We start from the raw sequence: 13858 nt of genomic DNA on the forward strand, positions 1-13858 counted from the left end.
TGTTACTGTAAGACCTGTTTAAACCCTCGCTTGCTCTACCTGATGCCCAAGCGGTTCCTGCTGCTGACTCTGCGGCTTTTCTCTCCTTGCTCCCCAGGGCTCCGGGACCTTGAGCAGCTCCGCCACCACCACCCCATCTGTGTCCACCCCAGTCACCGGCCACAAGCGGATGATCATCCCCAACCAGCCTCCCCTCACCGCCACCAAGAAGTCCACCGCCAAGGCTCCGGGGCAGCCAGCACCCATCCCGGTGACTCCCGTTGGCACCTTGAAGCCGCAGCCGGTGCCGGCGTCTTACGCCACGGCCTCCACCCCCAGCCGCCCGGCTTTCAACATCCAGGTGCGGACGGCGCAGCCCAGCCCGCACTACCAGCCGCCCGCTCCGCAGCCTGCGCACTATGGCAGCCTCGGGCCCGGCCAGCCCTATGCCCCCGCGCCGGCTCGCCCGCCCGGCGCCCCGCAGTACGGCGCCCCGCAGCCCCGCGGGCACGACTACGGCTATGCCCCACCGCCCAGCCGGCCCTCGGAGCCCAGCTACGGCTACGCGCCTCCGCAGGGCCGCTACCAGGAGCCCTACTACGGGGGGTACGGGGGCAGGAATGGCTCCGAAGCGCCCTACGTGCCACAGAGCACCTGGAAGGTTGAGCCAGCGTATCCCACCAGCAACACCATTGGCCAAGCTCCTCCCGGGCTTTACCAGCCGTCTGGCACAAAGAAGACCTACATCACTGACCCGGTGCTGGCCCCGCAGCCACCCACCATGCAGCAAAAGGTAGGACGTGCAGGAGCTCACCAGCCTGGCCAGGGGAGTGGAAAATTTCATGACTGAACATGCCCTGGGACCATTCCTGAAAGGTGGCATGATGGGTGATGACGCATATAGGGGCTTGGGCCAGGTCTCCCTCCATATGGCTTCTTAAAAGCTGGAAATAGGGATCTCTCATCTAATTTGAAAAGAGGCTTTTGTCGGGGCTTGGAAATGCTGTCAGCCTCAAGGGGTGGGACGGTGTCATGTGTGGAGGCATGGGCAGGAGGGAGTTTTTGTCCCTCTGACATGCCATTACCCACGGAGCTCACTGGCCAGATCTCCGTAAGGCATTGCTGCACTTGGGTCTTCCCTTCTGAGCCCTCTCAAGACCAAAAGAGTGGTTGGATGTGAACTTCTGCTCCATGTCCTTGTGGACACCTTTGGTTCACCGGACAAATCCAATCCTTCCTCTTCTCAGGCAGATGGGAGGTACATAAGAGTCTGGTTTTGGTTGTGGTTCAGTGTGATTGCAGAGGTTGACCTCTGGTGTGTTGCTGTTCAAAAATCACTTGTCGCTGAAACCACAAGGAAATTACTTCCCACAGAGCTCAGCTCTGATTTTCCTCCCAGGTGATGGTGCACCGGGTGGCCTTCATCCGCTAGAACTGGTGCTCGGACCTCCTAAAGTGGTACCAATCTGAAATAGAAAGTTTAGCTGGTCTGCTTGGTTTCTCTGCCCCAACTTTGACCCTGGCTGGCTTTTGTCACTTCTGCTGGTGGCTGCCTCTAATATAGCTCTGGGTCAACACAGATGCTTTAGCTTTGTGAGTTCCTTGTAGTGTATGATGGGATTAGGCTCCACCAAAGGCTGAGGATGGCCAAGCCCAGGCAGGGAGGCAGTGAATCCATCGCTGCCCGGGCCAACTCTGGCTCACCTCAGGATGTCCCTGCTCTTCAGCTTGAGTGCTCACAAGGAAAAGGAAAACAGCTTCTGACACATAACAGAAAGGTCTGTCCTTTGGGCATTTCCTTCACTAGAAGCACACAGACTGTTTTCCCTGAATTCCAGATTTCCTGACAGTGGGAACTTTTGAAGGCAAAGATGTTTCTCCAGGCAGTTTAGAGAGGGCAATAAATTAGAAAAGTCCATGAAATATTATCTACTTGCAGCTAAGAAACTGCTTTTTCTCTTTTTTTCTCCATTCCTTACAAAGAAGCCAGGATTGGGAAGAGAAGTAGTAGACTCTTGGCTCTGCAGGTGCTTGGTTTAGAGCTTAGATTGGAAAGTAGTGAAAGACACAAAATTTGCACATGGCCTGGTGTGAATCGTTGTGGTGCCAGTGGAGTGACTGAGGAAATGCTGAGGTACAACAGATCCATATTTAGACTTTTATAGATACAAGTAGACTTATATATATATATACAAAATGTAAAAACTTTAGTTCAGTCAGCATCTCTATGGAAACACAAATCATCTTGAACCACAAACAGCACAAGCCTGTTAGTCTCATTTGCATTACAAAGCTGGAGGGACAATTTAATTTAGCTCAAGTTTGGGGTTTCATGTATGCATATATATATATATATATATATATGTTTGTGTGTGTGCACGTGGCATTTGCAAATAACACATGCAGAAATACTTCATATATATCTCTATATAAATAATTTCACTTCTTCTGCAGAACAGACTATTAACGGTTTGGTGATAAATCCCTCCAGAACTTTCATTCCCTTCCAGCCTGCGAAATATCTGTGTTATTGCCTAATTCACTTTTGCGTTTACAACTTTTGACTAACATATTGGTGGCAGAGTCTGTTTGATTGCTGCTTTGTAACAGATATAGTTTAATTGAAGATGATCTTACAGTCTAACAGGAAATGCTCAGTAATTCTTTGCCAGTGAAGCCATGTTGTCCAGTTTTACCACATGTTGTTCTCTTCCTTTGCAGAGTAACCCATTCATAAAATCAACTTTTGGAATGATTTTATTTAAAGGGAAACTACGGAAGGCTGTGTTAGAGCCAGATACCTCATAAGGAGAATTGTCACTGTAATTTGTCTGGTTGGCTACAATGTCAATTTTAACATATTTTCCTACACACAACTGGCTTCTGCATTTTCGTATGTTTTGCCTTTTCAAGGTTGGTTTGAGGCCTTTCAGTTAAGGAAATTGCTAAGCCAGGGTAAGAAGGTGGCATTAATACATATCACATAAAATTCATGAAGACATGGAGGAATTTTTCTCCTTGCAAGGGAATGATCTCAAAATATAAAACAATTTCTAAATGTATTTTTAAAAGTGCAGTCTTAATTTTGAACGCACTTTGTGTGCAAAATATTAAGGATGTTGTAACAAATCCATCTCAAATGAGAAGTTCGTGGTCCTTAATTCTAATACATACCATTGTCCATCACTGTGAGAGAGAAAATTTTTCATTAAATTTGTTTAGGGTTCTTAAAGGGTAAAAAACCCAGTATGTTTATATTTTGCATTCTGACTAGGAAGAGGTTCATGGTACTGTGGCTCTGTGTTTTCTGCTGCGTACTAATCGTGTTGAAGTCGCTGCTGATCCAAAATAAATCTGGATCGGTATGGGAACAGCAAATAATCTGTACTGGTTCTTAAAGGCCACTGAGAACAATGAGTTTTACTCACACACAACACTGCGTAGCATTTTGTCCCTTGGCCAGTTATGGAAGTGAGAGTCACGCGTGTGAAACCTCTGCGTGTTTTAGTCTTTTTGTAGCGCCCCGTCTAGCATTAATGCCCAAGTCCTAGTTAGGAAATGAACTGGTGGAGTGTATGTCCTTGTTTAAACCTTCCTGTGCTTCAAGGGCATTCCTGGCCAAAAACCTCAGGCTCTTTCTCCTCTGGCTGGTACGTGGTGGGGATTTCTGTAGGAGCAGCAGCGGAGTTGTCATGAGGCCATCACAGAACCATGCGACACAACCGGCCACCCTCGTGCTTTTTGCCAGCGGTGCTGTGCCTGCTCAGAGCAAGTCAGAATCTGAAGCTTCTCTCTTAACTTCTCCCCTCCCAAAAGCCAGACAGCACAAGACCAGGGTGCTTTATTAGGAACGCTGATTTCTGGCATCAGCATGTCCACAGTAGGAAACAAAAACAGCAAAGCCGGTTTCTGACGTGGAGAATTTCTGCAGGTTGCTCTGTGGCTAAAACAGAATTAACAAAACTCCCATCACTGACCAACTCAGCTATCATCAGATGTTTCTGTGCTGGACTGGTTAAGACGTCAAATACCTTTTATGTCTCCAAATGGGTCTTGGTCTTTTCACTGTTTTTGGTCATATTTGAGTGGTTTCGAGATGCTATTCCATGTTTCCCATGGTGCCTTGTGGATCTTTCATGTGGCTGTTGTTGTATTTGAGGGGTGGCCACGATAGACACCTGGGAGGTCTCTTCTTCCTACATCTTGTGTCCCTTGTATTCTTCTTCCTCTTTCTGAATCTGCTCATAGACCTGGGAAACCATATTCCTTCATAAAAGGACCTGCACATCTTCAGCATCCAGACCGAGTGCCACCGAAATGACTTGAAACAGCTTGTGGTTTTGATACGGAACGGTGGTAGTCTTAACAAAAACACTCATCTCTTGACAGTGATCTGCCGATTCGGGGAGGAGAAAAGCGTCTTGTAGCTCTGATTTAGTCCAGCATCCAAATCCACGCTCCTTTGCTGCAGATTTGCTGGAAGGAGTAAGGGAGCAGCGTCCCGTTGTAGCTGTGTCTGTTCTCACTGACGTGGCACAAGTGTACGAGTTCCCTAGCCCAGTTATCCCACACCAGCCACACGTCCCATTGTCTCCATTTACACGTCTATAAGCATCAGGGCATAGGGTGCATGACCAGCTCCTCAGACAGCCCTTCAGTGTTCTGCACCATTCTAGGTGAGCGCCGCGGAAATTAAGTGGGGAGGCAGCTGGAAATCAGGAGGTAAAATTAATGAGGCAGCTTATGCTTTTGGCATGGTTTAGGTGGTGGTGGCCACTCGCCATTAGCAGAGCTCCACCACCACGTCGTTTCTGCACTGCTGGAGGTGACATTTCTTTGCTGCCTGCTGCAACCAGCATCGACACGGTCTCATGGAACTCCCTGTGCCCTAAAGGGACTGTGATGACTCGGTGTTTTCTCATTTTACACAGCTTTTGTCAGTTTTTCCACTGATTTAATACCTGCGATGGAGACATTCGCTTGGAAGTTTCATCTTTGCCTCAGAAACATCTGCTCAGCAGTGTTCTTTGCTATGACTGATGCACTTCTCTCATACTGGTTTAATAATTTTTACAGCGTGCCATCACTCACGTGAAGTAGATACCTCCGGCACTTGCATTTGAACTGAGACTAATGCTCTTGCTGCTTGCTGTTAATCTAGTGACTAGGAATTTTTTGTTCTCTGCAGATGAATAAACACAATCTGCCAGGTTCCCTGCTGCTGTCACAGGGATATATTCTTTCTTAGCATAGCATTCTGCTTGTTGAGAAAGGCACCGCCTGCCTCCTTCCGAGTGTCTTCACCCCAAGATCTCATATCTCCACTCAATTGCCTCTTTCCAAAAGTCACGCATCAAAAATTTCTAGTGGATGGTAGCAGAGACAGCATAAAATGATGGTTGAAGTCAGTTTTCTGTCAGTGTAGGACAGTGGCTTCCCAGAGTTCTAAAATGCTAAAATAAAGCAAAATCCAAGTGAAATGAAAAAGGCTTATTCAAAATATTCTGCTTTGGCATTTAATGAATTAAAAAAGACAGAAAGCGATTGTAAAGTGAAATAAAAGGTGAAGTTCTGAAATTCAGAGTTGAATTTGCGATTTCAACGTGACATTTCAAAATTTCCAGATGAATATGCAACTTCTTTCTACCCTGAGAAGAGCAGCAAATGTCAAAACGTTGATGTTTTTCACAAAACAGTAATTCTGAGTTCTCACCAGCACTAGCTGTATATCAGTTGCTGACTGTGATTTTTTCTGGGTGGGTTAAATTGAACAGTCTGGTTTCTGTTAGAATGAGAAGAAGAGAAGGGAGGCAGTTGAGTCTAACAATGAGATGAGAAGCTCAGAGTTAGGACTTGTTGGTACTCTGTGGCAATGAGAATGATGTTTTCCTCTTCAAGGTGTTATAAATCTCTTCATCAAAATTGTTGTGGATTTCTTTGGGATTTTTGGGTGAAAAGGTGCTGGCAAGAGTTGCAAAGAGGTATTTTCAGAACGGTGTGCTTATTCTGACTACAGGAATGCGACACAGTCTGGTTTATGCCCTAAACTTTTGAAAGAGCCCAATTATCGGCTCAAAATGTGTTTAACGTTTTTGTTTCAGAACTTTACTGTTTGTTCTTTGTATTATATTTTTATTATTTAAGCACTCCATATTCTAGCGAGACCCAGCTGATGACAGAGCAATTAATCAGATTTCTCTCTTAGGAATCATATATTTGAGTTGTTTTCCTGAAATAGAGAAACAACGAATTGCCAAACAATCACCTTGAAGTTAAAGATAACAGGGAGCCTGCAATTACAAGAGTAAGTCAGGTCAGCATATACTGAGAAACCAACTTAAATTTACAGCCTCAGGATGCAGCTTTTGCAGCTTTAGCCTTTAGTCAGCCACAATGGGTTAGTAATACAAGAGGAATAATTGAGAAAGAGGCTTTTGACATAATACCTGGATGTTCTTTTTTGCTCCTTCTTAAAATAAGCTGGGGACAATGCCTCCATACATGATAAGGCATGGGGCAACCTTGAAGTTAATTAAGGGCTCTGTTTCTGTGCTGTTTAACTCTTGGTTGTCAAGTGTCTACTCTGACAGGTACTGCCAGATCATGTTATGGTCTAACAGATAAGTATTTTTTCTCTGAGGCCATAAAATGTAGTGAGCTTTTATTTACCTATAGGTGGGAAGGAACATCTGATGGGGAGGCTGGTTTTCGAGCGATGGTCCTTCCCTGAACATTGGGGCTGGCTGAGCTCAGGTCTCTGGTGGGCAACCTGGTCTGTAGCATGAGTCAAGATGGTTGGCCTTGCTAACAGTTTACAGCTTCCAGTTCAAAGAGCAGCACCCATGAAACTGAATGGCACTTAATTAATTTGCAGGCACACTCTGGCTGTTGTGCATGGTTGTGCTGCTGATTACTGGAAGAGCTGTTTCCTTCTGGTTTAAGCTACGCTTGAGTCCAACCATGTTGTAATTCTTCCAAAGTCAAGGCACCAGAGCACATGGTGAATCTGTTCTTCTATCAGATAACCTCTGTGTCCTTGTCAAGTTTATTGCAATGAAGCTAGGACATGAATGGGTAGGGAAACTTGCTCAAAGTTAGGCACCAGTTGATTAGGAGACCTGGAGGGAATGAGGAGACATGGAGTTTCTTGGTGTCATTATATAGCTCTTCTGTTTGACATGAGAAAGACTCTGGCTGCCCTGTTCATGTGAAACCCTTTGAGCTTATGACCTGGTGGTAATGCCAGTGTTAAGACAAGGAGCTGCTCATGTCATAGTGATGCTTTGGGTGATGTGATATTTTGGTCACATCATTTGGAGTGGATCTCCTACATTTGGGTGATTATTTTCCCACTGACAGCTGTGAAGCATATTTGTGGTCTTAATCCAGTTCTTAATGGCACATGTGCACATATTATAGTAATGGTTTCTTACTAAAGCACCAATTTGTGTAGGGAGCTGTTCACAAATTAAAAGATGATTCACTTCACCATTGGTAGGTAGGGTTGTTTCCCATCCAGACTCTTGAGTCTAGTACCTCTATGACCAAGCAAGTTAGAAAATGGTCATGGTGCATAGTGAGCTATGTAAGCCATGTAGGATCCCACCTGAAACAGATATTAAATTATAAAGAGTCAAAAGCAGTCTAGCATGGCTGCTGATGTAATATTTTTCCTCCAAGAGTAATGGTAAGAAAGAGTTGGTAATATACGGTTACATTTACTGGTCATAAATGCATTTACTGATTATAAATGGTATTAAACTAACTTAGACCTCCACATAATGGGCTTCCTGTTAAGATTTACCTCTGAATAGCTATAAAGAAACACAATATAGTAAAGTAAATAGCAGCCTTTGGAAATAAAAAAAAAGAAGAAGAGGTTTCCTATCACAAGCTGAAAGAACTCCTGCAAGGCAAACGAAATCTGCAATTATACTGACAGTTTTGCTCTTAAATGAAAATAATAGTGAATTATAAAGCTGTAAAATTGTTTTCACAACAATATTTTGTTTTTATAACTCATACTATTTCACTTAGTAGCTGCCTTTACATAACATGATAATATGAAAATGGTGCGTCAACTTTTTGTCCAGGGAATTAATTTAAGGGCTCTAAACTTTCCAATCACATTTTCTTCTTTGTTCCAGATGCAGTGTATTCTCTCTGCTTGAAAAAATATCAGATGAACTCTGCCTTGATTGTAGCAGGGTAGTATTCATAAACTTCTTTATCCACACTAATAGGGCAGTGACTTAGTTTTACATGGATCCTCAAAATAGTCCAGATTGAAATGTCAGCTACATAAAACAAATTAGAAGAGCGGTGCTGCTTTGTGTTAGCTGATCAATCTAGCATTAGCAAGGATTTTCCACTATGTGATTTAGCACCAGCACAGACGGATGAATTATTATTACTGTCAGTATCACTCATCCCCCCCAATTAAATCATTTTCTAAATAAACAAACAAAATTTCCTCAAATGAATTGACAGTAACTTAAACTGACGTATTAGGATTACTTTAGTCACCAGTAAAATGGAACCACACCTGAGCTATAATAGAGCAGATTAGCTTTAATAATTTTCATCCCGTTACTGCCTACCCAGACCCTATTTACCAGCACCCAAGGGATATTTTTTTCAGGGGTTTCCTTCAGCTTTGTGAGAGCTGGTTGCTCATTAAATGAATCGCCTTCTTTTCTGTTGTTGCTGTGAGAGAGCTTGAAGTGAAAACTGATGGATTTTTCAGGGGAAAAAATTGCATAAGTGGCCAAGGAAACTCCTGCAGTGTATTTGCCACTGATGGATTCCTTCTGGGCTGTCACCAGGAAGCCCAGAGGGTTTTATTTTTCAGTCTTAAGTCAGACGACAGAACAAATCTCCCGTGAAGAAGTGCCCTGCAACATTTGCACTCCTGTAAAACTCAGCCTCATGAGCATCTTGCAGACTTCAAGTCCCGGGTGACTGTCGCGTTCCCCTGGTCTGGTGATCAGCATCAGAGATGTGCCCTGCACCTCCTTCTCCAGCTTGTGTTACAAGGCAGCTCTTCTTTTTCCTTTGCCACATCTAAGTCTTTTCTCCCTCCTGTTAAGTAACACTAATGTGTGACCTCTCCCCTCCCCAGCTGCATCCCAAGAACACGCTTTAGAAACACATCAATTCTTGCATGGCCTCACTTGAACACTTCAGTTAAAACTTTCTCCTGAACCCATTTCGTTAACTGCATTAACTGTAATCTAGATTTTTTCATATGACTTCCATGTGTTTCCATATCATTTTCCCTAAGGATGCTTGTCCTCCAAGGCTTAAGCTTAAAATTGAGGCTTTTGCTGTTGTTGAATTTCTAGATCACTGAGCAAGTGGTAGATGAGTCTTTCTAGCAGATTGTAAGTACAAAGAAAGAATGCAGTTGTATTGCGAGAAAGCGTGGCCCTGTAGATAACAGAGGGTGTTGGAAATGCATGTGCTTGTGTTTGTGTCTGTGTGAGATTGCTCACCAATAAATATGTCCAAATACAGTTTTCAGATCGGAATTTAGCTTCCTACTCATCTTTCTTTACCCTTTCACCATCAGGTCACCTTCTGGTGCAGCACAGCAATTAAAACCATATCTGTAATTAAAAGAAATTCAGCCTAAATTTAAACAACGTGAAGATAAGGAAGGTAAAATGATGAAGACAACTGGAAGCTCAGTTCTGTGTGACCTGCTTTTGAATAAACAACATTATATTCCACAGTCAATTATCCAAAAAGTACAATGTGTTCTGTTGCCAAAAAAAGGCTGTCAGATAGAAGTGGTTAGTCAAAAGGACACATGCACTGGAGTGAACATTAAGGCTATTGTACTCAGTATAATATTATACAAACAGGGCTGGTTTGTTGCAGGCTTTGGGTGGTTTTTTTTATAAATTTTTGACCACAGACAAGATCATGCAGCTTTTTAATATTATTTCATAAACATCTAATTGCAGGCTTCAGCAAGAGGTGCAGGAATTGCTAGGGAAATCAAATAAGGTATGCTCTGTGCAGCCCAATAATAAGGCTTCCAATACAAAAGAGGAAAAACAAGTCATTAGTTACAACCATCGAACGGAAGAGGTCTAATGGGAGCCACAGGATAAACATTCCATTTTATTATGTCTTCATTATATGTTTTGCAGGACTCTGTGGTTATAAATTAAAATTGCTTTTTGCAGCAGTGGCTGTAAAAAGTTCAAAATCTATGAATGTACCTATTATTTTTATTTGGTATCACAGCAGGCTGCTAGCAAAATTAACTTTTTTTCCCTCCTGTTTGTTAGTTAAAAGCTGGAAAATGCATACAAATGCATATCTGCATGTCCCCCACCTCCCTTTTTTCTTTAAATCAAGATGACATCAGTTTGAAGTGGGAGAGCAAAGGTGGAGGGAGACCCAAACATCTCAGATGAAATTAACTTCTTCGCTGTGACACAAATTGGTAAGGTCTGTTGTTTGTTTAGAAATTTAAATTAATGCTAGTGAAAGTGTCCAGACTGTGTACTTTGACAGATGAGATGGGGTTTATGCTTGAGACCATGTTGCTGACAAAGCAGAAGACTTTCTATGGCTCTTCTGCAGTTGAACTGGAGACTGTGAAGACCTGATTGCCAGCAGAAGCAGCGGTGGTACGACAGGATTTTCCTGTGCTGTCTCCAGACTTCTGAGATGTGTGAGGGAATGTGTTCAACCTCTGACTCTCCACCATAGACTCTTCTTTTCTGAAAATTCCAGCACAACAATTATTATTGTTATTTTTCTTTTTAATTCAGCTTTTGGAAGTCACTGCCCCAAGGTAACAGCCAGAGCAAGAGATGTGTGGAATGGAGGTTTATGGTGGCTGGAAACATCTGTTTCTCCTTTTAAAAGGATACAAAGGGCGTGCAGCCGTAAACTCTCATCAACCCTTCTGCTTCTATTTAGGAGTTAATCATTAACTGTGGGAGCACAGGCAGCTGGTTCTCTCGAGGACAAGCTCTCCTGGTACCTGTGCAGTAGGTCGGTGGCTTTCACCTTGCAGATTCCAAGTGTCAGCAAATTACTTCTGGGCTGTGCTCCCCCCTGATCTATGAAAGCCTGTTGTCAGAAGCTTAAATTCATTATGTGGGGGCCTGCATGTCCACAGGAGGAAAAAAAAATGGTATGCAAATTAAAAGAGGCAGAAAACCACTGCCCTAGGGACTTTCCTACCCTTTCACATTAACATTCCCCACAGGCCACTGAGGAGGGAAGGCAAGGTGGTCTCACTTGGGCTGGGAATTCCTGCTGTGTACGAGGGGATGAGGTTCACGAGCATCTTTCTCCAGGGACTGGTGAGGAAGAGCCTCCAGGCAGGGATGACAGCACATTGCTGGGATGTCTGCACGGTGCTACTGCGTCCTGGTTATCACCATTAAGGTTTTGCTAGTGTTGCTTTAATAATTGTTTCAAATAGCAGATAATGCCAAGAAATCAATACCATGGGACCTCATTGTTTTTCTATCATCGGGAAATTAAAATAAAAGAGTGTGTTTAGTGCTGAGGGACCTGTTTTAGAGTAGAAACCTGAATTTTTCTACACAAGCTGAGTTCTTGCAAACTTTGCCTCCCACTGTGCTGGCAGTTCCTGAGAAATTATTTTATTTCCCATTTTAGATGTTGGACAGTGACTCAGTATGCCCTGGAAATACTATCATTCTAACAATTTTCTTGTGTGGTAGCTCAGCTTAATGTCAGAGAAATGGATAGTTATGCGCACAGACACTATAATGTTGGACTCAGGTTCTAAAAATAAATATTTGGTTAACTTTTGGTTGTCAACAACTTTTCTACCGCCACACATGCTAGAAAATGGAATAAGTGCAATACAATTCCAAGCTCTCTCTCTGGTCGACAGAAGTATCTATAGACAATTAAATATGCTGGTAATACAGATAAATGCTGTGGCCACTCTGGCAATGTAGGGTGCATGCCCTGCTGTATAAAAGTTTGGGAGCAGAAGAGTTAACTGTTTACTAAGAAGAGCAAGTGTGGGTCTAGATAGCATGCTAGCATGCCTAGTTTCTCAAATGTCTCCTTTCTGGCTCTAGGCTAGGTAGTTTAACCTTTTTCCCTCTTAGTTTCCTCTGTAAAACGGGTATAATGTTTGCCTCCTGTATCACAGTGGGAGTTTTGAGACTTGATTGTCTGCAAAGTAGTTTTAAAGTCTATAAATGCAAAGTATTATTCCTATTTTCTATGTGAAAGGCAATTGAAATCATGTGCAGAGCCTCTCACAGCAGGCACAGTGGTTATTTGCAATGAAGGATATTTCTGCACCTTTGTATGGAAATGAAGAAAAGACCTCTCTTAAATCCGTGACTATTAAAACCAGTTAACTTTTAGCATTTAGGTAGTGTTTTATATTTTCAGAGCCCTCTTATGAATCTTAACTAAATTCTTCACAAAGCCTCTGAAAAGTATACAGCAATATCCTGCTTTTATGGCCATTTCCCCATACGCACAGAGGGAGAAAGTAACTCAGCCGGGCTCACGTGGGTAGCAGCCATAGGGCTTTCTCTTCCATCAGTCTGCGTCTTGATGTGGTGCCAGAGGGACGGCTCGGGACCTGTGCTGAGGAGGTGAAAATGTTGCCTCAGAGGTGGAGAATGAGTTAATTAACCAAGTCATACAGTTCTAAGGAGAAATAAGCTTTAGGACAGTGAGGTCTATACATGCTAGCCTTGAGGAATGATGCAGTGTTCTCACGTTGTCTGGATCTAAGGGTTTGGGTGGGATTTAGGATGCATGTGGCCCACTCATCTGCTGAGTGTGTGGGAATAGACAGTGCCTCGCCATGGCATAGTCCCTGTTCTATTTTGTTGCCAAGCATGGGGAAAATCCAGTAAGACCAGGCATGAGTACTGGCATCCTGGGCTTTTCTGTTGCTGAAGCATCTGCATGTTTTATGGTGAACCAGTTGCAAAGAATGTGGGAAATGGGAAGAGGGTAAGTGTTGTTGCCCAGTGTTCAGAGTTGTTCAACCAGTTTCCTTTGGTGTTTAATCTGGGATGGCTCGTCTCACATTTGGTGGCCACATGATGCCCCGTTTGGCTTTAGAAGGCTGTAAAACAAACTCATTTATGAAAGGATCTGTCTTGCAGCTGGAGTCAGGCTATCTCTGTACAGTAATTCCAGCTGTTGGGAGTTTATGAGATGAGAAGACAGGAATGGAAACACGCAAACATCAATAAAAGCCACAGCAGATACGACACCACATATATGAAGCCTGTATACAGAATATGTATGGAATAATATTTTAGCAGAGAGTATGAAGGCACTTGAGTTTCAATGTACAGGTTACCATTTTGTGATATGTATATTGGACCAGAGTCAATGTCAGCATAGCTGTATTAACTTTGGAGCAACTATGTTGATTTAATAATGCCTGGGAGTATAGATCAGAGGATAACATAGTGTTTGTCATCTGGGGTTCTCAAGCAAATGACTAGGAGACTGAGTAGATCCCAGATTAGCCTCTTCTGTTCTATCACTCCCTGCCTGCCTAAAACAATTATACATTAAACCTAATTCTGGTGTTCCAGTGACTTTATAGTTATCTCTAGGAGATATAGTTATCTCTAGTTATCTCTAGGAGAACTGACACCTTATACTTGCTGGTATGTAGGAGAGCTTGGACTGGTGCTTACTAGCCCTGAGGTTTTTCAATATTTTCTTCCATGAGACGTTAGATTCTGAGTAAACAGAGATTTTACTTCCCGTATAACAAGGTATCCATGTGTGAATTGTAAAGAAGGAGGAAGAGAACAGCTCAGGTAAATGTCACCCCACAGTGGATACCCATCCATTTCTGGGGAGGTTTGCTGAAGCTTTCAGAGTGGGATGT

At 43.2% G+C, this 13858-nt stretch overlaps 1 protein-coding gene across 1 annotated transcript in view; it reads left to right on the plus strand.

Annotated features, from left to right (window-relative positions):
* Positions 1–13858, plus strand: part of LPP (LIM domain containing preferred translocation partner in lipoma) — a gene marked incomplete at its 3' end in the record, with an annotated part of 228428 nt that overhangs the window by 112535 nt on the left and 102035 nt on the right. Inside the window, exon 5 of the mRNA XM_080349381.1 lies at positions 98–772. Coding sequence (XP_080205507.1) covers positions 98–772 — 675 coding nt within the window. The remainder of the gene's footprint in view (positions 1–97; positions 773–13858) is intronic.

The sequence above is a fragment of the Nesoenas mayeri genome, assembly GCF_963082525.1.
Source record: "Nesoenas mayeri genome assembly, chromosome: 9".
Classification (NCBI taxonomy): Eukaryota; Metazoa; Chordata; class Aves; order Columbiformes; family Columbidae; genus Nesoenas; species Nesoenas mayeri.